Genomic DNA, 26,589 nt, shown 5'->3' with positions numbered 1-26,589 from the left:
GAAAAATAGACCAGCTGTATCACATAGTTTTGCTCTCTCCTGTCAAAGCAAAAATTGCACTGGGCAAAGTTAAACAGGTTAAGGAGGACTTTCTTCAGAGCTCTTAAAATAGGAAAAGAAGGGCCAGAACTGAGTCAGACCCTAACTGCACTGAAACAAGAGGCAATAGAGTTTTTAAGAGCTGGTGTTGGAGGCCCGCAGGCCATCTGTGCTTGCTAACTGGCTTTATCCAAAGGAAAAGTAAGTGTACTTGTATCTGCATGGCAACAGGTAGTTTTGCAAATTGGAGGAAGGATCCTACTAACGTTAGGCTCCCATCCTTCCACCGAGAAAGGGACACTATCCTGTTTGATGATCTTATTTCAGAGATGGTCCCCCAGTCTTTGAAAAGGACACTCCTGGGTTGTAAAACAGGCATGAGACTTTTCAAAATGATTTCCATCTCAAAGGGACAGAGAAATAATTCATAACGAGTTTTCTAAAGTGAACGTTCTAAGAAAAGGGCAGTCAGTGCCTATCAGGAAGAAGCCTGTCTAAGTCTGGTCAACCTGAGGGGAATGTTAAGACCGTCTTGGGCACCCTTCTTGATTAAACTGAGTCCCCGTTTCTCAGGCCGGTGTCTTTTTCTGCATTGGTGATGCTCTAGCCATTATCTACAGTTAGAATTTATAATGTGTATGGCTCATCTGAAGAGGCAGACACAGTGAGATGTGAAGCAATCCATTGGGAGTGCACTAATTATCTCTAAAAGGCCAGCATGTAAGGAAAACAGTGATAAGGAGGCTCAAATCATTGGATGGTGTCCCAGTGAGACCTGTTAATTTTGTTCCTTTCTAGCGTTACAGACCATGTCCCTATTCGCCACTACACATTTTCACTATTCATATTGTTGTTCATTAGAAGAGGAATAAAAGTTTCAATTGCTTGTGCGCAGGTTACTAGTAAATTGCAAACATACGTTGTGCATCAGGATTTTTGTTTTTTTAAAAGGAACAATATGTTCATTTATAGTAATTTTCAACAGAAAGTTCTTTGAATGGAAACAAGAGTTAGTGGGCGGGAGGAAGCTAAATAAATTTATATCACAGTGGAATCTGAAATGTTTGGGGGAAATATTTTATGTCCAAATGTTTGTCTTACAGAAAGGATCATTTAAATCATGTGCTTTCTAGGATCAGAGTTAATTTTGTCATTTTGGAATTCTTGAACGTGGATGTATGTGTGTGTGAGGGGTGTGTGCACACACAGAGAAATACATGTACACCGGCATTCATATTGTATTTCTGAAAGTAGTATATATTTTTCAGTCTTTTTGGTTGAATATTATAATTAGAGTAATTCTAGAACAGGTGATTGCAAAATGAAAAATCCAACCATTCTCCACGGGGTCCAGGAGGCTCAGAAATGGAATTGATCTATGTGCTTATGCAATTAGGTCTGTTTTTCAAAGAAGGGGGGGCCATAACCTTATTTTTTTTTTTAGAGTTTATTTGCTTTGAGAGAGAGAGAGAGAGAGAGAGAGAGAGAGAGAGAGAAAGAGAGAGAGGAGAAGGGGCAGAGAGAGAGGGAGAGAGAATCCCAAGCAGAGTCTGCACTGTCAGTTCAGAGCCTGATGCAGGGCTTGATCCAATGAACTGTGAGATCATGACCTGAGCCCAAATCAAGAGCCAGATGCTTAACTGACTGAGCCACCCAGGTGCGCTCTGACCTTACTTTTCAAAGTGTGGGTTGTATGTAGGCCAGCAGCCTTGGCGTGGTTTGGCAGTTTATTAGATGTGTATAATCTCAGGACCTACCTCGGAGGTACTAAATCAGAATCTGCATTTCCCAGAACTCTTTTGGTGATTCCTACATGCCTTAACATTTGAGAAGTAATGGTCTGTAGCTTTTACGGAAGTCACAAAGGGTCTGAGATCCCCCGCAATAATGAGGAACAATTGTTGTAGAGTTAACGGTAGCTGGCGTGATTAATTTTATTTCCACTGAATTCAGACATAATACACTAACTTGAAATTTATAACATACTTTTTGGGTGTGTATTACATGCAAGGTATGCTGGTAGGTACAAACATGAATTAGATAATTCCCCAGGGGGGTGGGACACAATATATTGCCGGTGGATAAAAATAAAAATAATGAATAAAAATAATTACAAAGTGGAACCAAATGAAGTTATTTGTAGGTAAAAATGGCTGCGTATTGGCCATTTCATATCATTCAGATTAAATACATATGACATAAGGTTTTATATATTGTTGCAGGAGCCAAAAGAGATATTAACGAACAGTTAAATAACACCTCAAAACAAATGTAGAGAAAGAGTTGTATTAAAAATGCAATGTTCCGGGGCGCCTGGGTGGCGCAGTCGGTTAGGCGTCCGACTTCAGCCAGGTCACGATCTCGCGGTCCGTGAGTTCGAGCCCCGCGTCAGGCTCTGGACTGATGGCTCGGAGCCTGGAGCCTGTTTCCGATTCTGTGTCTCCCTCTCTCTCTGCCCCTCCCCCGTTCATGCTCTGTCTCTCTCTGTCCCCAAAAAAATAAATAAACGTTGAAAAAAAAAAATTTAAAAAAAAAAAAAAATGCAATGTTCCATGGCTATTGCATTCCTAGAAAGAAAACATATTTTCTTAACAAGCTTCTTGAAAGTAAATAAACATCCCGAGAGTCTTGGGGAAATGAAGACCAAACACTATAACCTGCAAAATAATGGCAGGTATTATTATATAATTTTTATTGTAGTCTATTAAGTGTTTTGAATATCTTGTTACCTTCAACGCAAACAATATTTCTGTGAGGCTGGTGATGTCTTTGCTCTTTTATAGAGGAGAAATCAGGCACAGAAAGACTTACTGGTCCTTTCGAGTCTACACCAATATAAAGTGGAAAGCCAGCACTGCAATCCAGATCTGTTGGATTCCTGTGTCCTTTCCAATTCTCCCCATGACTTCCTGGCCCAGTCAGCAAAACTCCAATATTAACCAAAAATGTGCAATTTGGAAAGAAGGGTGGTTTGCACCTGGACCTCCTCAAACGCACACATGCTCAGTAAAATTATGTGTTCATCTCATAGAAAGGTCAGCCGCAGGAGTAGATCTTATTATTGTACATAATAAGCATCTCAGAAAAATTTTCTTCTGTAGGAAAATAATTGCTTTTACTTGTACTTTCCACTTAGTATTTTACTTGACCATGGGCATGATGATTTTCTTTAAGATTTTTTAGAGTCTTATCCTAAGGCTCTTAAGGATGGCCTGAGGAAGGAAAATGTACCTGTTGTGGCAATTTCTTATTTGTTGCTGGCTGGTATGTATTCATTATCCTTTTGAGACACAGGTACATGGACGGTTGTGCAATGTGTTTATATACATTTAATTATATCCCAAAGAAGTAACATCTGAGAGAATGCCAGACTAAGTAAGTTGCTCTTTGAGAGCAAGATGTCCGACTCATTTACCACTGTATCCTTAACCCCCTATGCTTTGCACTTTTCCAGGTGCATAGTAAATATTTGTTGAATGAATGAAGAAAGTATTTGATAAATATTTTCTTACATTTTTTCCAGTTGTACAATTGTAAAATAACGTAGCGATATAAAAAGGCATGTGAGTCATTTGCTGAGCTGGAAAGATGAAGACATTGAACAATCATTTCGTAATCATCTATGAGAAAATAACAAAACTCCTCAGGAGGCAGAAAAGGCACTCTGTACACAATCCATTGCAACAATATTACACTTCTCTTCCCCAAAGGAGAATGGATGATTACTCCTGGTGTATATAGTACTCCACCCTGGTACCTTATTTTGCTTTAAATGAAATTTTCTTTCTACTTCACCTTCCTTCAACTTTTTGGACATGGAGAGAAAATACAATTTGCATTTGAACAGTCCTTCCCAAGGTGCCTTCATGTTATTTTATGAAAATCGCTGTGACTAGTCTCTGAGAATGGAGAAAAGGTATTTTTTTTAATCTCCATGTTATAGAATAGGAAATTACAGTTGAGAGAAGTGAGGTAATTTGTTATCTGCACCACTGAACATCTTTGGCATTGTAATTTCCAGGGTCAAAGGTGCCAAGGAGCTCGTTTATTGCCTTCTTCACAGGGTCAGTGGGAACAATAGCTATGCCCTTGGGACTGCCCTTGACTCCCCCCATTAACCCAGCTCATGCTGCCTCTGCCAATATCTCCATGTTTACTTAGGAATCAACAGGTAACTGAACTTCTTGAGGCGAGGCAGCCAAATTGAGACTATCCCTAAAGAATGAGGTACCGGCTATGGTTGGCTAAGATGGGATTCATTATTGATATGCTGCCCCAACATTGTTAATTTATTAAAACACATGGATTGTGGTATCTGAAAAAACGATGTAGGCCTTTGGGAGATGGCAGAGGGTGAAGTGATATATAGGAAGTGATGAGGACTTTTAGAAGAGGGAAGTAGGAAACATTTAAGAGTGTTATAGCTCACAGGCAATTCTTGACGATTCCTAGGAACAAATATGCAGAATTTTAAGCATGCTTTTGATGGATGACATTTAATAAGTCCTGATAATTTAACTTTCCCTAACCCCAATTAGTATCTGTGTTGTTTTTGTGACCCAACATCGCTCAATCTTCTTCTGTTTCTCATAGCCTGTGAGGCATCATTTTCTGGCTCACCCATAATGCCAGTGATTTCCATGGAGTTAATTCACCTAAACCCTCTGAGGTGATCACGTGACCCAGCCTGGCCAATCTGAACACTGCAATCCTCAGGCCATAGTGAATGGTTGAGAGATAGGCACATGACACATGAGAGCCAATAGAACACAATTAGACTTTTACTGTTAGCCACCTGGAGGGGACATTCACTCTTGCTCGACTTGAACCCAAAGGGAATGGTCTTCTTATGGGAAAAGATTGATAAACATTAAAGAGAGAGAAAGCCGGAAAGAGGTCACAAGGGGAAATTCATGTCCTGATGGCACTGTTCAAGTCCCTATAATAATCTACCACTAGTTTTTTTCTTTTTAAATGTTTTATTTATTTTTAAGACAGAGAGAGACAGAGCATGACTGGGGATGGGGCAGAGAAAGACGGAGACACACAGCAACTGAAGCAGGTTCCAGGCTCTGAGCTGTCAGCACAGAGCCCGACACGGGGCTTGAACTCACGAACTGTGAGATCATGACCTGAGCCGAAGCTGGACACTCAACCAACTGAGCCACCCAGGCGCCCCATCTACCCACTAGTTTTTTAGTTACATTCTTTTCATGCATGAGCCAATTTTCTGTCATGTTTAATTAGAAATCCTAACAGGCTTGGTGCAGAAATACTCTTAAAACTCAGTTTTGGAAATTACTTTTGGTCATCATAGTTTTGCTCAATATAAAGAGAAGGCACTTAGGGCCATTTCTGTTTTCTCTTTCCAGATGATTAATTTTCTCACTAAGAATATAAATTATGAGACAGACGGAGAAGTTTGGTTCTAGTCTTAATTACCAAATTGTAATAGGCTGTGTGCAGATTTTTACAAAGCATCCGGGGTAGGTGCTAGAAATAGTGGGTACGTTTCCGAGTTTTTTGGTATTTCAAAGGACTGAAGAATAAAAAAGTATTTTAAAATTTTCCAGCAAAACTAAAACCCAAGAAAGAACAATTTGGAGGAAAGCAAATGTTCACCATTTTAATCCGTAGTGGTGTTATGTGTCACTATCAGCATATCTTATTTGGGAAAAATCAACAATCTTCAATATGATGTGCCTCTAGAAATCATTACATATATATGTATATATATATATATATACACATATATGTGTATATATATACACATATATGTATATATACACATATATGTATATATACACATATATGTATATATATATACACATATATGTATATATACACACATATATACATATGTGTCATACATATATACATATGTGTCATACATATATACATATGTGTGTATATATATATTTGTAAATTGAACAATTTATAATTTAAAAAAATTGTCTTCAAGTAAAGAATGTTATAATGATTTCTCTAGTAATAATGAACATCAGTACACTGAATGAGAAAAATAGCATCTTAATTCCTGCTTTATTTTTAGTAACATTCATTTCCTCTAGGAATTTTACTCTTTAAATTCCTAGGAAACTCACATTCCACCCACCGGGCTGCAATCCTGTATTTATTACCATGACTCATTTGATCCTAAGAAATAAATAACATCCAGAAAGAAGAAATGCTGGGATGCTGGGACCATATAGTATGAATTAGAATTTTCGTATCATATGTGAAGCAGAAGATGAATCTATTTTTTTTTAATGTTTCTTTTGAGAGACAGTGAGGGCGTGAGTGAAGGAGGGGCAGAGAGAGAGAGAGAGATGAAGAGAGAGAATCTCTAGCAGGCTCCAAGCTGTCAGCGTGGAGCCCAACATGGAGCTCCGTCTCCCAACTGTGAGATCGTGACCTGAGCCAAAATAAAAAGCCGGACGCTTAACTGACTGAGCCACCCAGGAGCCCCAAGATGAGTCTATTTTTGACAATCTAATGGATTTGTAGAAAACCAAGCTAAGCTGTCAATTCCCAGCATGTCTGCTCTAGTTTAAGTACAACTTACCAACATGAACTTGAGAATATAATAAATGGTAGGAGTTGAGGTAAGGGAAGCTCTGTCAAACTCTACGCGGCATATTTAGAAGAAACACAGATAAAGACTGCTCTTGATTACAAAGAAATTTTTGAGTCCCAGGCTATGGAAGCTTAAATGTGGCATCTATTTGAAGTCTGTACTGACTTGTGCCAAGAGCTGACCGTAGATAACTTATCTCTGATGAATATTTTACCAAGAGTTTACATCTCTTACCTGTGAAACTTCAAAATCTGCCTGGAGATTTCCGGATGTTAACCCACTTAGAAGAACAATTTCATTTTCTTTTGGCTGCTGGACATTCATGGAGCTGATAAGTTTTGGAAGATCTGGTGAAACGTTGACCAATTTCTGTAGAGGAAGAATCTTTATTAGTTTAGACGATTTCTTTTCACCTCCAAAACACTACCCCCAAACTACTTACTTGCAAAAATAATATACCTGAATAACTGCACCGATGATAGATTACTTAATCTACTAAGATTATTACTAGATGAAGTGTGAAGCTGGAACTTGAAGGTTTACACTGGAATAGGAAATTACTTAAACCTTTAAAAACTCTTTGCTTCTAAATATGCCAAAGTAGACATTTAATAATTACTGTCACATCACAAGTATGCATAGTAGGGGTTTTTTCTTTCCTTTAAAACTTGGAATAAGAGACTTGTTGTCTAATCATCATCTGTTTTAACAAAGTCAATAATCATGAATATCAATAATAAAATAATTTCTAACATTAATTTTGCTCTATGTACCAGGCACTGTGCTAAACTCTGCACACATGTTACACTTTAGTACATTTAATCCCCACAACACCCCCACCCCGATTAGGTACCATTACTACTTTTTTTATTTTTGCACGTAAGTAGCCTGAGGCCCAGAGAAGATGAGTTCACACAAGTTTAGGCAGCTAAGTGGATGCCAGGTTTCTACCCTTAGCTGTAGAAGAAGACTGTCTCGAATCACTCACATAAATCTTCAAACACACAGTCCTTAAGATGCCAACTTGCTTTGGTCCCTCCTTCTCTCTCTTTGACTCTGCACCACAAGTCCCCTAAACGAAATGATATGTACACGTTTTTTTTTTTTTTTTAATTTTTTTTTTCAACGTTTATTTATTTTTGGGACAGAGAGAGACAGAGCTTGAACGGGGGAGGGGCAGAGAGAGAGGGAGACACAGAATCGGAAACAGGCTCCAGGCTCCGAGCCATCAGCCCAGAGCCCGACGCGGGGCTCGAACTCACGGACCGCGAGATCGTGACCTGGCTGAAGTCGGACGCTTAACTGACTGCGCCACCCAGGCGCCCCTGTACACGTTTTTTTAATCCCTCCAGCACTACACGGGTGAATGCCGTCGGAAGCTCTGCGGAAGTCTGTAATGGATAGGCTGTATGGGCAATTGGGTTTGAGAAGCTTCCGGTGCAGCACTGGCAAGGGAACAAAAACCAAAACGAAACAAGAGCGCCTGGGTGGCTCAGTGGGTTAAGCTTCCGACTTCGGCTCAGGTCGTGATCTCGCAGTTCGTAAGGTTGAGCCCCGCATCCGGCTCTGTGCTGACAGCCTGGAGCCTGCTTCGGATTCTGTGTCTCCCTCTCTCTCTGCTCCCACCCCTGATTGCACTTGTCTTTCTGTGTCTCAAAAATGAATAAATGTAAAAAAAAAAAAAAAACGCAAAACGTTACAGGAATAACTCAGTCATCACAGGCCTTCTGTTCTGTGATGTCAAGCTGCAAATAGTGTGTTACTCTACTGTATTATGCCAAAGAGTAGGGTCAAACCATCTTCAGCTTTGGGCATGAAAGGATAATCAATTCACACCAATTAATTCTTCCTATAGGACCCCTTGTTAGCTCTCGTTCCAAAGGACTGAGGGGTCCTTCAACGTCTTGCACGTTGTCAAGGATTTACGTCGGGATCATCACAACCTCCGATGAGCCTGGAATATGTAGCTGCTGGAGAACGCACAAGTGCGAGCCCCAGATGAGTGTAGGGCTGGGAAACCAAGGTTAGAGACCAAGCGTTTCCTCAAAGCAGCAGGAAGGAGCAGACCTGAGACCCGCAGAGAAGGGCTGGTTGGTATCCAGCAGGTTGGGAAAAGCCTTGGAGACATCATCTCAGGCGGGGTGTTTGAGACAGGATGAAGACGGGGGCTGAAAAAGCCACTATCAGGCCCCGTGGGCGGGAAAAAGCGCCTGTTTGGAGAGTGGCCCTGTTATCTTGGGAAAGCAAGCATCACCAGCATAAGGAAGGCAAACTGTGGGAGGTGGCAGGGAGACGGTCAGGGAATGGGCCGTGATGACACCATCCAGCTGAAGAGTCTCCAACTAAATGAGCATCATTTATGGAAAACGTCACGTCAGCTGTCTGGTCAGTGCAGGCAGCCCTTGTCATGAGCTCCCGGGGAGTCCGTGCTCCCAGCATTACCTGCTGCAGGTGCTCCGTGCTGCACGCATCCTTGTTCACATCCAGGTTCACGAAGCACACCTGAGAAAGAGGGCAAAAACAGCCATGTAAGTGAAAAACCGTGGCAGTTCTTTTAGAAGAAAGCAGGAATCCATTTGGGGAAAATGATGTAAGAATCCCGCACATTTTGTGTAGTTGATCTGATACAGAAGTGGCCGCTGTACCTTTGGGCTTCTATGCAAACCTCTAAGGCCCTCCTCACAAATCCCTGGATTCCACAGAGCGCCCCTTTCCGTTCGTGGCACAACAAACCAGACAGTCTCTTTGTATTCAAGTCCATGTAAGTCACAACAAAATCTGCAGGCTTACACAGGGTTAGCAAAACTCATGAAATAAGAAAAAAGACTTGGTCCCCCTTGAAACCTCTGTTTATAAACGCGGTGAACGTTTCTCTCCATTTCTCCCTTTTTTCCCCTCATCTTCCCTTTCTCTTCTCATTTTTAATACAGTGCAGGAAAAGTGGATTTCTCTTTGTTTCAGGGTTTTAGCTGATTTATTTAATCCTGCTGTATAGTTTGCGTCTTTTTAGCCATCTTAAATAAGTGTCTGAATAGGCTGAGTATGAAAACCACAGTGACAACATTAAAAAAGAATTCAGAACAACAGTAAGAGAATGGTTGTAGTTTAAAGCTCAAACACGGCACAAGAAAAGAATCTACTATGGGCATTCACATGGAGATGGGGAGAAGAAAACTTAGAGAACAAAGAGGTGAGATGTATTCTTTTTCCCTCTGAAATTAATTAATGAACTTGAGTATAGTTGGCACATAATGTTTTATCAGTTTCAGGTGTACATAGTGATTAAAGTTTCTTATTCTTAACAAGTTAATTTGCCCATATAAAACTGATAAAATTAATTATTTGGATAGTTAGTCAGACGTTTGGGCTTATGTCAATTCCTGGAAGCATACGCGCCCTTCTGATTTCAGTTAGTTGTTCGGGGTCATGATTTCCTAGAGTCCGTCTTTTTCTTTTTGAGGTTTAATAAGAAAACATAATTGAAAGACTTTGGGTAAGTCTTTAAGAACTACGTAGTTAGGGGCGCATGGGGGGCTCAGTCAGTTAAGTGCCCAACTCTTGATTTTTGCTCAGGTCATGATCCCGGGGTTGTGGGATAGAACCCTGTGTTGGGCTCTGCACTGAGCATGGAGCCTGCTTAAGACTTTCTTTCTCTTTCCCTTTCCTCCTCTCTCCAGCTTGCACTCTCTCTCTCTCTCTCTCTCTATATATATATATATAATAAATTAAAAATAAAAAAAGAACTACAATAGTTATACATTGCTAAATTTTTGTAAAGATCACTACTGTTTTACTTCCCATCAATGGAAGGTTTTCTGGATTTCTGAACTCACAATATCCTTGCAGCATATCCCTAGGATACACTATCTGCTTGTTAAGAACAACTTGATGGGCATTTGGGGGAAGAAAGGGCATGAACCGCCATCCACATTCTCACTTAGAGGTTCTCCTCCTTCGGCTTAATAAGATGGCTAAATAGGGAGGATTTAGCTCTGGGCATGAGCTCCTGTAGGGGCAGCACAAATGGAGACATAAATAGTAGATGGTGCTTGGAAGGAGTGCACGGCTTAGAGCAGTTTGCAAATACTCATGCAATAATCGGAACTTTGCCCTTGGAAGACTGGTTCAATGTCTATGAGTCCTCAGGGGCATTGAATAACATGCAGCTAGAACTGCAGTTGCTGAATTGATTAGACGGTTTTCCATTCACCTTGAAGAAAGGTGGGTGACCTTGACTCGGGCATCACAAGGCTCTTCTTTCACAGTGGCAGAGGACAAGGCAGAAACCAAAGCGAGGCATCTATAATAACTACCTCTCTGCCCACTGATACTGTCTTTTGTTCTCTGAAGATGGGCTTTCTTTTTATTCATTCTGGATTGTCATGTAAAACTCTGCCTACATTTGGAAGAAACCCTTCACACTTGCCAGCTGGGCCGAGACTAGAACAAAGTCAGACATAAACCAGTCGCTTGCTTACACTTGGCACACGGATCTTTCCAGATCTTGGTGGGAGAGGATGATCTAGGTTTTTAAGGGCTTGATGTACATATGAGGTCTGAAGACCTTTTTACAAAAAAGAGTAACAAAATCAAAAATTCTAAATTACAAGTGACAGTGGATACTCATTTATTTAGAACAAATCATTCACAAATACCAAATTTAAAAGAGGTAACAAACATCACAAACATGACAACTTCCAGAAAAAAAGACATTTTAACTAATCTACTACCTAATACACCTCCATAATACTTTTTGTCTACATTTCTGGCTTCATATGATGGTAGTTCTATAACATTTTCCCTGGATAGAAAAGAAACATAATTCAGTCTTAACCTAATACTGTTGGTAGATTTTTTTCAACTTCACTAAGTTTTATTGATAATATTTTATACATTTTCCAAGTTATCAAATTCAGTGGGAAACCACTCTAAAAGTTCTTTCATATAGGAGTTGTTGTAGGCATGCTCATTACTTGTTATACCGCTACAAGTCTACAAACATGAGAATTTGGCTATATTCTCCTCTTGTTTGATTCTCATTTAAAAAGAAAAAAAAAGGCACGGTGCAATTATAATTTTTCAATGTTATCAAACAAATTTCCTCCAGGAGAGAACTTCTGTGTTGACCAGGCATCAGTGAGAAACCAGTCTTGTCTTTATAAGTTCACATGTCTGATGACGGGAAGAATTCTCTGCAGAATAGCTTCTGCCCTATAAACCTTGTTTTCTCTCCACTATCTATATATTTCCAGTAGGACGTATTTACGTTGTGAAACCATTTCTGACCTGACACCTACATGTCTCAATCAATGTCTGGCTGAGTTGCCACTGTTGATGGTAAAGGTATTCCTGGGAGCCATTATTACATGTGTATGGCTAGCAATTGCCTAACTATATACAGAAGTGACCTCAAATTGTATAAAAATATCTTATGTATACACAACCCCACTCAATTTCCTTCAAGTCAGACCCCACACACGTCTGCGGTCACTCCAATGACCCTCAACATAATAAAAGGTAGTGGGGAGTCTCATTGGAAGGAAATCATTGTAGTTAAAAGATCTTCCTTTTGAAAATTTTGAAAATTTTACAAGCATATAACCACTTGAGCTTGTGGGTTACAAGCATATAACCACTTGAGCTTCCCTTGTGGGGAAGGCTGCTGTCCCGAAATTCTACAGCCCGCCGAAGCTTCTTTGAGCTGGTGAAAATCAGAGTCCCGTTGCGCTCCCGGGGCTCCTCAAAGATGGTTTCAAAGGTCCTCCTGGTTGTAGGTGACTGATAATTCTTGTTGGTATAAATTTCTTCTAAGCTGAACTCCTTCTTGTTCAACCTGATTGGTCGAGGCAGTCCCATTGGTGTAAGGTTTGGCTGAGGACGGACTGGTGTCCTGCGTATTCTGAATCGAGAAACCTTGACTTTTGAGGAGCCCTGACTTTTAGGCTCTGAATTTTAGGCTTTAGAGTGAATCCACTTCATGCCAAAATGGTCTGTGTAATGGTGTTCCTCTCCAAATGTTCACTCTCTGAGGCCTTGGTTTCTTTATGGAGATGTAGGCACCCACTAAGACCGAACTCCAAGTGGAGAATGTGACAAGCTTGTGTCCAGAAGAGTTGGGGAATGGTGGGTATGGGGTAGGAGGTTGTGCAAGGTGAGGAGAGGGGGAAATGCGCCTCATTTCCGAGGGGTGTGGTTTTGGTGCTGGGTTCTGAGAAGACAAACGATGCGCGTCATTGTTCTTGTTCTCAGGGAGTTACGGTCTGAAGGCAGAACACATTCTTTGAATCTATGAAGAATATTATTACGGAAGTGACAAGCCTGCCATTACAGACATGGTGGAGAAGGAAAGTGGGAGAATGTGGTCAACCACCAATGGCATTGCAGAGAAGGCCGGATTTGAGGTGAGCAGGCAGGACAAATTTACAATGGCGCAAACCATGAACGGATGATCTCCCCCACTGCCCCCATCAGCCCCAGCTGAGTGAGGGCGAGAGGCTCTGAATTAAGCACAAGGTGAAGAGAGGGAGAAGAAAGGGGCTGCGACGACCAAGGTGAGGGGCACATCCTAGAGAAATTCCAGAAGTGAGGCCCAAGTTGGTGAGCAATATGCCTGTCTTTCCACGCTATGAAGAAGCTGGGCATAACTCAGCAGACTTTTTAAATTTTTTTTTTCAACGTTTTTTTATTTTTATTTTTTGGAACAGAGAGAGACAGAGCATGAACGGGGGAGGGGCAGAGAGAGAGGGAGACACAGAATCGGAAACAGGCTCCAGGCTCCGAGCCGTCAGCCCAGAGCCTGACGCGGGGCTCGAACTCACGGACCGCGAGATCGTGACCTGGCTGAAGTCGGATGCTTAACCGACTGCGCCACCCAGGCGCCCCTCAGCAGACTTTTTAAAGAGGGGAGGTAAAGAGGAACTCTTCGTTGTATGCTGGACTCCCAGTGCCGTAAGAGTTGAGAAAGACCCGAGGGTTAGAATTTCCCTTCCAACAAGTAAGGCTGTTCCCTGTGTTGTTGCAGGAGGGTATAAAGAAACAATTGGTGATGGAAGTTGAAAAGAAGTTTCTGGGGGTTTCGGGTGAGTGTTTTATGTGACTAAAATAAGACAGCCTGGGAGATTCTGCATTATGGTTCTATGGGCCGTGTGTTGAAAGGGGTCCCTTCAGCAGAGAGAATGCTGCAGGCAGGGAAGCTGAATGTCTGAGATACCAGTCACCTGGGAATAAGATGTAACCTTTCTGTGTTGACTCTTCATCTCGGTCTGGGGTGATGCTACTGAGTCATCTGTAAAATGCCCGAATGTGCAAATCCAAAAATACCAAATGATCCAGAGAAATGTTGTTTTAAAGTATGTGTGTTTACTTAATAATCTCTTGAGCACCGTTTATTTCCCTTTAGCCTTCGCTAGATGGTTTATTCATGAAGGCAGGCCTTGCTGGTCACTGAATTCTTAGTGTTTAGTGAAGCCTGGCATTGGGTAGGTGCTTAATAAATGCTTGTTGATCGACGCATAGGCACGAATAGAGTGGAAGCACTGTCTCAGGTGTTACAAGCATCTTACCCGTAATAATTATTTTCCTTATTTATGTAGTGAATTCCAATGTTATCAGTAAACAAAGCTGTCTTCCAATAAGGACACAAGGGAATAGACAGTGAAGTTTATAGAATTAACTGAACTAATGTTAATCCAGCAATTGGTACTGTTTAAAGTACTTAGATTGGCTTCTTTGTTCTGTGATTAAGGCTTTGCTAAAAAACAGAAAAAAGCAAAAATTGAGAACCAGAATCGGTAATAAATACGGGTAAAAGGTATTAACATTTTTCTTGCAATAGAAGCTCCTTTTCTCTTCATATAAAATACCTTTCGTGTTGTCTGTTTGTGTCCCGTTCAGAGCACCTGCAGACATGCTCAGCCGAGATAGACGGAAACACACATCATCCCCGAGAGAACACAGACCCTTCTTTTCTTGCCTACCTAACAAAGTGAATTTTGTGGTTTTACGTACCTTTCAAATGCAAACGCCTCTCTTCTGTCATTACCACAGTTTTAAAACAAAAGGTTGGAAGAGTAAGTATCATCGAGAAAATGATGCCACTTTATGACTGTGGGCATAATCTCATCAAATAGTCTTCAAAAGTTATTTGTCGATCCTAACATTCTGCTGCTATTTCTTCTGCTTATGGATTATTTAGTCAAGCAATACCAATTATTTATTTCACTGTAGGTCCCTTTTCATAACTGGAGGAGATTATAGGCATGTTATAAAATAGTATTTCACTAAGAAATTCTAGAAAACAGTGATATAAGACCTATTTTGGTCCAGAAAAAGGTTTGGTGAGAAAAAGGTTAACATTCAAATGTAGTAAAACAGGAAAAAAGAAATAATTTGAAGTGGATTGTAGCCCACAGCATCTTCTGTGAGTTAATTGCACTTATTGAATAGCTTTAAATATTTATTATTTATTTATTGTAGAAGTCAGACAAAAGAAATTTTAAGTCAGACAAAAAAGTGTCAGACAAAAGACATACCGTATGTCATGCATGTAACAGGTTTGACATTTTGAACAGAAACCAGAGAAAAAGAACTGGTGACGACTGTCAGGGGCAAACTCCCACTGCACGTGGACAGTTTTTTTTTTCTTTTTAATTTGAGAGAGAGAGAAGGGGGCGGGGATCACGAGTGGGGCAGGGGTGCAGGGAGATGGAGAATCTCAAGCAGCCTCCATGCCCAACACGGAGCCCTGCCGTGGGGCTTGATCTCATAACCATGAGATCATGACCTGAGCCGAGATCAAGAGTCAGTTGCTCAACTGGCTGAGCCACCCCGGCGCCCCTGTATGTGGACAGTTTTATTTTTGCATGGGCCCTTCAGGTGGTTAATGTAATAGTTGAGGAATGTCATCGCATTATACATCCAGGAGCGCCAAAAGGCGCCCAGAGGCTGCATGCCAGCAGGGCTTTTAATCCAGGGTTCTGGGCCTTTGACTTCTGCTGGGTATTGTCATCGCTCCTGATGTCAGCTGAATCCTGTGAAGGCGGTCATTCTATCTGGAGGCACTGCTTCGAAAAGGTTAACCAGAAGCATCATGTCAAATCGCCTTGAAAATCTCGGCATTTGAATGCTTACTATGACCAAATATACACTTAAGCTTTAACTCAGAAGAAACTCAGTCCCTTCCTTCCGCGGCTTCTAACAATGCAGCCATCTGGCCATGCGGAAAGGATGGGACCTCTTTATTTGACGGTATTAAAATGCCCATCTACGCATCTTCCAAAGAAAAAAACGGCCTCATTTCTTACCCCAGCCGAAAGACGCCTACTAGATTCAGGATCGTGGGCCAAAATTCTCTGTGAAGGCATATGGCATTTTTCCGGATGAGTAGTTTAGACTGATGATAAGTAAAATGGCAATTTAGGCATCAACGTTGTTATGTCATGATGCTGTCAGACATTCTCGAACACACCCGATGTTTGGAATGATAACGGTATTTGTATCCAGTTACTATTGCTTTAAAATGATTGCAGAGATCACACAAAATGAAATACAAAATGTTACTTACACTGAAGACTGTCAAATCTCTCTGCTTTTCAAACTGTCAATATTTTTAAAAAATATCTTAGAATTGCTGTTTTGAGGAAAGCTAATCAAGCATTTTGTGATGAGAGAGTCAGTGAAAGGTACTGGAATTTCTAAACTGTGTCAGATAGTCTAGCCGTACATCCAGCCAATTTTATTGTTAACCTAAAAAATAAAGAAGTATGCTACTCAATTGTTTATTTTCCCACTATTTTTGTTGTGTCAAAAACCACTTCTTTTGGAGAAAAAGGAAATACTTAGATACAATATCTGGTATACATTTACCAGTTGAAGAACACACTGTATTTAAATTTCCATTTTAAAGATGTGCTTTACTGAGATGTAATTCACATGTGAATTACCCCTTTAAAGTATACTTCAGTGGTTTTTAAAAAAAATTTTTTTTAACGTTTATTTATTTTTGAGACAGACAGAGACAGAGCATGAACAGGGGAGGGTCAGAGAGAGGGAGACACAGAATCTGAAACGGGCTCCAGGCTCTGAGCTGTCAGCACAGAGCCTGACACGGGGCTCGAACTCACAGACCACGAGATCTTGACCCAAGGCGAAGTCGGCTGCTTAACCGACTGAGCCACCCAGGCGCCCACTTCAGTGGTTTTTAATACATTCCCAGGATTGTGCAACCATCACCACAATTAACTTTAGAATATTTCTTCACCCACGAAAGAAGATGTATCTATGAGCAGTTAGTCTCCCTTTCTCCCCGCAAATCCCCCACCCCCCAGCCCTGGGCAACCACTAATCTACTTTCCATCTCCACACATTGACCTATTTTGGACATTTCATATAACCAGAGTCGCTCAATATGTGTTTTTTTCTGATGACTGATATAACATCATTTTTTTAACAACGTATCGACTGGACAATTCTATACAGTAGGCTGCGTTCACTGCGAGAAGTCTAATCACTATCTGTCACCATCCAGCTTATTACAATATTACTGACTATATTCTCTCTGTTGAGCTTTTCACCTCTGTGGCTTATTTATTTTATAACTGGAAGTTTATACCTTTTAATCCCCTTCACCTATCTCACCCATCCCCCTACCCACCTCCCTTTGGGCATACCTACATAAAAGCTTCTTGACTATAACTGTCATCTCTTGTCTCCTTAGTGATGAGAGCTTTCTCCCGTCATCTCCTCCCACTGAAAGGGGTAGTATTAAGGCAAAATGATGCCCAAGGATGGTGGGGGCAGAGATGAGTCAAATTTCCGTTGGAACAGAATTTATCTGGGCACTCTACCTTGCTTGTATGTTAAATTGAAGGGAAAAAGAATGCATAGGATAGACTTGTTTCCACTTTGTTTACTTTGTCTTTCACAGAGGTTATTTAGATTTCCAATGCATAAAGAGCTGAGATAAACTTCTGAACTCTCAGGATTCATGCTCTGGTATAGTGCAGGCAAAGAAAAGCCAAATGTTGATCAAATATCAAGCAGATAAATTATTATAGACATCACTGATGATGGTGAAGGATCTTCCATTCATCAGCAAAGATTTGGTTCCTTTGGGAATCAAGATGACCTTTCAACTCTTCACTTTGCCTCCTGTAAGTAAGCCAGATTTCAGAGAGCCACGGGAATCATCATCAAGTTTAATAGGGAAAATTCTTTTCTAAGGTGTGTGGAGCATGTATTGAGCAGGGGGAAGTAGTCAGAGGATTCATGTCTTCTGATCGGTGAGCTGGACCTCAGGAGGTGGTTAGTTGAGATGATCTGTTTGCTGACCCTAAATCACTCATGTCTAGAACATGAAATTCTTATCCATTATCAAGTTAAATATGATGATTCTGTACATCTCATCCTTTGACATTCATTGTGCCTACACTGCTGTTTTAAAAAAATAAGTTCTCACCACTCTCTTGGATGCTGTCTGTTCAAAAAATTTAACTCTCCTTAATCTGGATAAGTATGCTCCAGTGAAAGCATGACAGAGAAAACAGGGCTATTCCTGAGGCATGGAAGTCAGGAATAACCCAGGTCCCCAAAGTATGAACAGTCACGATCAAAGAACTAACAGCAAAGAACTGGAGAAGCAAATAGGCCATGTGACAAGAAAAAAATTGTAGTTTTCCCATCTTTGACAATAATCCTATTTTCCTTTGAGAGGACACATCATTGTTCAGAGAGAGGAAGGCAAACTGTGAGAGGCTGTTAAATACAGAGAACAAACTAAGGGTTGCTGGAGGGGAGGCGGGTGGGAGGATGGGCTAAATGGGTGATGGGCATTAAGGAGGACACTGGTTGGCATGTGTACTGGGTATTACATGTGACTGACGAATCACTAAATTCTACTCCTGAAACCAATACTACACTATCTGTTAACTAACTTGAATTTAAATTAAAACAATTCTGTAAGTGGGGCGCCTGGGTGGCTCAGTCGGGTTAAGCGTCCGACTTTGGCTCAGGTCATGATCTCGCGGTTTGTGAATCTGAGCCTCACGTCGGGCTCTGTGCTGACAGCTCAGAGTCTGGAGCCTGCGTCAGATTCTGTGTCTCCCCTTCTCTCTGCCCCTCCCATGCTCATGCTCTGTCTCTCTCTGTTTCTCAATAATACATAAACGTTAAAATTTTTAAAGAAAAAATTCTGTAAGTTTCACCAAAAACAATGGAAGAAACTCCAGAGTAAATGACTTAATCATGTCATCTCCTTGGCTGACCCTTGGGAGAATATTCTCCCCTTACATGGCTGGAACAGTCTCTCATCTTTGAGACACAATAGTGTGGGGGAGGCAGGAGGTTGTGCTTTGCCTACAGAGAAGCCGAGCTTCAAAGCCAGCTCTGTCCTTGCTTGATTCTAGTCTACGGAGGGATAATGAAATGCTGTGGAGAATGTCTACGAAGACTACATGAAACATAAAGTAAAGAACATCAGAGCAAATTGGATGACATTTCACTGATTTCTGGGTTATTGTCTATAAGGGTGAATTATTTGAAATTGCTGCTCTTAGATCACACAAAAATGGCACTTTCATAAGGCCCAATCTAAATAATTTGAGAGGGAATATTTATAAAGTGCAGCTATTTCTGACAACGTAAAGCAATTAAAATTTGGGTCCTTGCACATAGCTCCTCCCTCTTCTGCCCAGATCTTTTTCACTTGGTATAAATCTTTGTTCCTGCTTAATTACCGAAACATTATTTATTGATGAACAACATTAAATTATTTTTTCTAAGTCTTTATTACTTATGTTTGGACCATGTATTAGTACAGAGTGCTACATTGGTTTTCAGGGATATAAGAGATTTGATGAAGAAATGCCTTCCTTCTTATTCCCAGAAGTAGTTACGACTTAATTCATCAAAATTCACGCCATGGGTAGAGTGCTGCCTTACTCCACACCATGAAACCAGTGGATGATTGCAACAGACATGAAACTGGGAGCCAATGGCATACATGGGAGTAAAAAAAGAAAAAATTTAAAGCGGACATGTAGGGAGGTTAAAAACATCAACCACTGCTTAATCGTTATCATTTAAGTTCCTAAATATGAATAGCGCTGTTTGAGAGAACTTACAGACCTAGACACCACAGAACCTCTTTTATGAGAAAAAGGATCTTGAATCAGAAAGAGTAAATACCAAGTTTTATGTGTACAAATCAACCACTAGAATCCGATGCATAATTTCAGTTTCTCAACACAGTACATAAATGGATATATGGATTAGCTTTACTTTAAACATTAAAAAAAGTCAGCCAGAAATGTACTTTTTGCCAGTGTTGAAAAGTGTATCAGTAAATTGACAAAAATCTTCCTTCGGATGTGACAAAACAACTCATCTTTGACTATGGCATAAGAACCAAATGCTACAGACTTGATAAGTTGAATATAAACCTTGCATGGGTTTAAATGTTGTAGAAATTTGTGTTTTAACTCTTCAACTAGCTTTCATTAAAGGTTATTTCCAATTTTTCACCTTTAAAGTAATAAAAGAAAATAAACCTCCAGTGATTGCCTTTCTCCTCTCCTTAAAGCCATAGACCTTTGCACAAAAGAAAGGGGGTAGACACACACGTTTGGGGTCTGAGTACTTCAATTATTTTAGAGGAGTTGAAAAGCAAGTTAAGCACTCAAAATTATCAGGAATAAACAATAGTGAATCTAATTTTAAAATGCAAATAATTTATCTGAACTAAACATCTACCTAGCACATCTCGTATTTTTGAGAGCCAAACCCATAAACAGCTCCAAACTCTACCTCCCCAGGATGCATTGGGTATATCTGAGCAAAGCCTTTGTGGGTCTTCAGTGATTAAGTGAGACTGCTGTCCGCTGGTATGGATAAAAGGTGCAAAAAACAAAAACTCAGTAGCCACTTCCAAATGCACATCCTGGGTGATGTAATGCAGGAACGTGGAGTGACTCCCTAGAGAATTTAGTACTCCAATCCAGCTGCTAACGGGGTAAAGGTATTTTTCCCTTCTTTTGAACGGATCTAGATGGACTATCCACATTGATGACTGGCACCAGAAAGCAGGTGTCACGTTCCATTTCACTGGGCTCAGTCTATTCGGCCTGTTCTAGGTCTGCATGTGAAGCCATTAGCTCAAGGCATGTGTCCCAACTACAGTCCCCACAGCTTGGATACTGAGGGCTCTTTAGAGACTCAGTTTAAGATATTCCAACACACAGGCAAGTCTTCGGAAGCAACTTGCTTTTCAGTGAAATAACTATTAAAGTCAAACCTTTGAAAAGTGGAATTTGGAAAGCTGTAGTTTGCATGCAATGAATGAATAATTAGATAAAAATAATTCAAGAAACAAAAAAAAACATGAGAGGGAACATCTATCATAAGGGAAATGATAAAAACCACGCTTTCGTATTTGTTTCCTTCGACCATGCTTCTGATTAATTAGTAAAATATCCATGTTTCAAAAGACTTTCTGCATGATGAAGACTGTGTGTGTGTGTGTGCATGTGTGTGTGTGTGTGTGTGTGTGTGTGTGTGCGTGTGTGTCTTGGTGAAACTGACATACATGCTGATTTCTGGCTTCTTTGTCCACTTTGCTTCCCTGAACTTTATTTGTTTAAGGGAACGACTTCTGGAGAAAAGGCCCTCATAATGGAAGTGCTAATTCAAGTTAGCTCAAGCTGGTAACAAATACAGCAAGCGAATCTCTGCACACTTCAATTTGGATTATGGAATCAAGTGTTCAAAATAGGTAGGTGACTCAGAAGTTCTGAAAATACTTTCTATTCTCTAACCACTCCAAAAATCATTGACAGGAATAAGGCAGGAGCGGAGTTTTTTGTTTTTTTAAGTTTCAAGTTTCAATGTTTCTGACTTCAATCATGAAAACACTCATTAATTGGACCTCATCATTTATAGAAAAGGAGGAAAATATTTTTTTAAAAAAATATCATTATAGGTTCCCATCTGAGATTTTAAGTTATAGCTTTCAACTGGAGAATACTGTGAATTGCATATTGGAAGCTTTTGAAAAGCCTCCGAAAGACTCCTCTCTGTGCAAAGAGAGACAGCACTGCCCAGGTAAGGCCAGCATGGGCCGTGAAGTTCGTTCCTTTGTAATGTCTAAACCTCCTCATATCATGTCTGTGGCCGGCTAATATTTCCCACTTGAAAGGGAGGCAGAGTAAAGCTTAAGAAACATTCCTGGCCTTCAAATAGCTCCACCAAATAAATTTTAATTTCACTAGGAGTAAATGATAAGAAAACGATCAAAAGAATTAACTTGCTAAAATGTAAATGCAAACACATACCGGAAAATGTGTTTTAGTATTTTTACTGCAGTACAGAACAACAGAATTTTAGAGAAGGAAGTGAATTTAAAAATCATCTGGCTCAACTCTTTTATCTGTAAGGAAACTGAATCCCAGGTAAGCAAAGCATACCAAATTCCATAGCTAGGTCCTTCCTTCCTTTCCTCCCTCCTTCCCTCCCTCCTTCTCTTCCTTCCTTCCTGTACTTATTCATCCTACTCACTCATTTATTCACTTAAAGAAAATTAAAGGGCAACGCTTTTATACTTGTGGAGGTAAGTACTGACATACAACAGTAAACAAGAGGGTCATGGATCCTTCTCTTCCTTATGATCTGGGGACCTAAAGTATTTATTTGTTAGAAATTAGACCACTTTAAGTGAAGACAGAGAGGAATAGATGTTAAACAGAGGTACAAGCTAAAATGATACGGAAATCCAGACAAGGGTAAAGGGTAAAGGTTTTGAAACATGGAGGTTTAGAAAGTCCAGATGGAACTTTGAACACATCAATCTAGGAAACAGTGTGGAAAGTAGATATGCTGGAAGAGAAAGCTAGCAAAATGGTAGATGAAGGTTCCATTGTCATGACAGGATTCTGTGCTTTCTATTTTAAGTGCTAGGAAGCAACTGGAAGATGATTAAAACTGTAACTTATTTTGCTTCATTGACAGCTGAAGATGGGGGTTGTCAGCTGAGGGTAGATGCCCCCTGAAATCTCCTTCAAATATCTTTAATGCTTCAAGTCACTGGCGCAAAACGGCGGCATCCTCCAGATATTTTTACAAGGCTGGCCAGCTTGCTAGAGATCAACTCTGGTGTGAAACTCAGTCACTTCTTTGGTGTTCATGGGGAAAAAATACTATTCACACCAGCCCTTTAAGTTTAGTAGAGTATCTAAATATCTTGGTCAAGAGGGGTTGTGTGTGTTTGTGTGTGTGTGTGTGTGTGTGTGTGTGTGTAGGGGTGCTGTCCCATTTACCATAACCCTGTGCTCTTCATTGTCTTCCCTTCCACCTCATCGCATCACCTACTCCCTCCTTGCTATGCCTGGACTTCAAATTCTCTATCACGCACAACTGCTTCCTTGCTGAACTCCTGACACAACCCAGGCCAGGTGAGGGATGGTCGTTGAGAACTGGACTCCAGTCCCAGCTCTGTCCCTCCTGAGCAACTTCTTAAAAGGCTCTGTGTCCTCCTCCATTAAATGAGGAGACAACAGTGTCCATCTCATCAGGTGTTTGGAAGGGTTTATGACATAGAGCTTATAAACCCTAGAAAAGTACATGCTTAATGAATATTTTTGCTTCGCTATTATTATTACTTCTCCATACACTTACCAATATGTAGTTAAAATTATCTACCTCTTTTAGATCAAAGTAATATACACACATGGTTTAAAAGTCTCCATACACTTATCAATATATTTAAAACTATCCAGCTCTTTTAAATCTAAATAATAGACACACATGGTTTAAAAGTCTGTTAATGGAAAATATTTGCCTGCTGCCCACCCAACTGTGACGCTTCCCAAACTCCTTCTTCAATTTCTTCAAGTATACTGCTATTTTTTACAAAGCTTATTTATTTATTTTGAGAGAGAGAAAGAGAGTGTGCGCATGCATGAGTGAGGGACGGGCAGACACAGAGAGAGAGAGAGAGAGAGAGAGAGAGAGAGAGAGAGAGAATCTCAAGCAGGCTCTGTGCTGGCAGCTGGGCTCGAATGGATGCTTAACTGACTGAGCCACTGAGGCGCCCCAGGTATACTGCTCTTTATTGATCACAAATGTTAGATATGGTCTCCTCACTGTAGATGAGGTTTTAGCAGTCTTAGGCTGTTATCCTTACCTCACTTTCCCTCCCCTCTCTCTTCTCCATATTTTTATGTCATAATTTTTGACAAATCAATATTTCGTGTTTGCCTTGTTGTGATCAAGTAATTTGATCAGGAGGAACCACGTTGTATATGTGATTTTCCTTTTTTCAGTAAAACGTATTCTTATTGGATTTAATTCTTGCCTTACGTAGTAGATCGAATCATTGTTCAGCCAATATTCATCCTTTCCCACCTCCATGGGAAGAATCTACTTCTCTGCTCATTAGCTTTGAATTTGGTTCTGTGACTTGCTTTGACCAATGAGATGTTAGCATAGGTAATGCAAGCCAAGGCCTGAAATGTATCTGTGTGGTGGGGTTGTCCTCTTTATACTTACCATCTTCCTTACAGGAGCTTGTTCTGAGGCTAGCCTGCTGGGCTTAAGGGGTGTGAAGAACACAAGGAAAAGCCAAGCCCAGTCTGGGAACCCCGCAACAACCTGAAGACCCACAGGACGTATATATTCGAACACTTCTGAAACATTGTGGTTGACTCTCATACAACAAAAGCCAACTATTATACCTATTTTTTTTCGGATTAGCTTTCTATTTCACTATTATTCTTCCTTAAAATTGATTTACAAGAGCCTTAAGAATAATGGTTTTCATATCATTAAACACAACGGAACTTTTATTCACTTTTTTTCTTTAACCTGGAGACATTTTACTGAGTCCCCTACTCTCTTACTCTCATCCAGGTTGGTTTTCCTCCAGATTTCACACACAATGGTCTTCTTGGGAGTTTCCAGCTTCTATTTTGGATCTGCTGCCTTCCTTACCCAATGTCTTATTCCTTTTTTATTTCTTTATTTTTTAAATACAATTTATTGTCAAGTTAGCTAACATACAGTGTATACAGTGTGCTCTTGGCTTCAGGAGTAGATTCCCATGATTCATCACTTACATACAACACTCAGTGCTTGTCCTAAGAAGTGCCCTCCTCAATGCCCATCAGCCATTTTCCCCTCCTTCTTACACACCCCCATCAACCTTCAGTTTGTTCTCTGTATTTAAGAGTCTCTTATGGTTTGCCTCCCTCTCTGTTTGAAACTATTTTTTCCCCTTCCCTTTCCCATAGTCTTCTGTTAAGTTTCTCAAATTTCACTTATGAGTGAAAACATATCTTGCTGTTTGCAACAACATAGATGAAACTTAAGGGTATAATGCTAAGTGAAATAAATCTGTCAGAGAAAGACACATATCATATGTTTCCACCCAATGTCTTATTTCTTGATTTACTCTCGTTTTGAATGTGCACATTGTCAAGTAGCTTTCTTAGAAAGGGTGCATGGAGACAGCTTTAGGCGGTGCTCATTTTGGTAAAGTCTTATTTTAATGTTTCTTCATTTTTGAGAGAGAGACAGAGCGTGAGTGTGGGGGGGGGGCGCGGACAGAGAGGGAGACACAGCATCTGAAGCAGGCTCCAGGCTCTGAGCTGTCAGCACAGAGCCTGATGAGGGGCTAGAACCCATGAACTGTGAGGTCACGACCTGAGCCAAAGTAGGATGCTTAACCAATGGAGCCACCCAGGCACCCCTTGGTAAAGTCTTACTTTAATCCTCACTTTTGATGGATAGGTTGACTGGATAAAAAATGGGCAGAAGGCATGAACAGACATTTCTCCAAAGAAGACACACGAAAAGATGTTCAACATCACTCATCAGGGAAACACAAATCAAAACTACAATGAGATCCCCCCTCATACCGGTTAGAATGGCCAAAATCAACAACTACAGGAAACAACAGGTGTTGGGGTGGATGCAGAGAGTGGGGAGCCCTCTTACACTTTTGGTGGGGGTGCAAACTGGTGCAGCCACTCTGGGGAACAGGATGGGGGTTCCTCAAGAAACTAAAAATAGAACTACCCTATGATCCAGCAATTGTACTACTATATATTTACCCAAAGGATAGAAAAATACTGATTTAAAGGGATACATGCACCCTGATGTTTATAGCAACATTATCAACAATGACCAAATTATGGAAAGAGCCCAAATGTCCATAAACTGATGAATGGATAAAGAAGATGTGGTACACACACACACACACACACACACACACACACACACACAGGAATATTACTCAGCCATCAAAAAGAAGAAAATCTTCCCATTTGCAATGACATGGATGGAGCTAGAGTGTATTATGCTAAGGAAAATAAGTCAGGCAGAGACAGCCAAATGCTGCCACTGCCTGATTCAGGACCATATTCTCTGTGACCAGGAGCAAAAGTCCTTAAGCAACATCCCCAATTCCAGCTACCTCCATTCTACCCCATTCTGTGCCCAGCTCCTCCCGGCCCCACAAGCTTCATTTTCCTTTAATATCTAGAGAAATTTTAGCAAGGGGTGTGAGTCACTCCATGTGCTAAGTGCACATACATACAATTATATCATTATGCATGCATTACCCTCCACTTGGTATACGTTCATCCTCACCTGCATTATACCATTATACGTACGTACATCAAATTATGTTACTTAGTCCTCACCACTCCCAGATAAGGTAGGCACCACCATCTTAATGCATTCCACTTATCAGCCCTGTTCCTTAAATTCTGGCTGAAAGAGACCAGTAGAATTCCTGAACACACGTAGTTTTCTTTCTTCTACACCTCTGCTCACACCGTCGGCACTATTGTTGTCTGTGCCGTTCCTTACCCCCTCTTAGTGCATCCATTCAGACTTCAAGTGACATGCTGTCTTCTTCAATGACCTCCCTTGCAGGGTTTCTGCAGTTTTGTGCTCCCCCAAGTTTGGTTCTTAATTGCTGCTAC

The 26,589-nt window shown here is 40.7% G+C and overlaps 1 protein-coding gene across 1 annotated transcript in view; it reads right to left on the bottom strand.

The window, feature by feature from the left end:
- Positions 1-26,589, bottom strand: part of SPHKAP (SPHK1 interactor, AKAP domain containing) — a 129,133-nt gene that overhangs the window by 31,797 nt on the left and 70,747 nt on the right. Inside the window, exons 5-6 of the mRNA XM_047872109.1 lie at positions 9,059-9,118; positions 6,851-6,985 (exon numbers count right to left, since the gene is read on the bottom strand). Coding sequence (XP_047728065.1) covers positions 6,851-6,985; positions 9,059-9,118 — 195 coding nt within the window. The remainder of the gene's footprint in view (positions 1-6,850; positions 6,986-9,058; positions 9,119-26,589) is intronic.

The sequence above is a fragment of the Prionailurus viverrinus genome, chromosome C1 (genome assembly GCF_022837055.1).
Source record: "Prionailurus viverrinus isolate Anna chromosome C1, UM_Priviv_1.0, whole genome shotgun sequence".
Taxonomy (NCBI): Eukaryota; Metazoa; Chordata; class Mammalia; order Carnivora; family Felidae; genus Prionailurus; species Prionailurus viverrinus.
The sequence above is the reverse complement of the archived record's forward strand: the minus strand, read 5'-3'. Positions and strand labels throughout refer to the sequence as shown.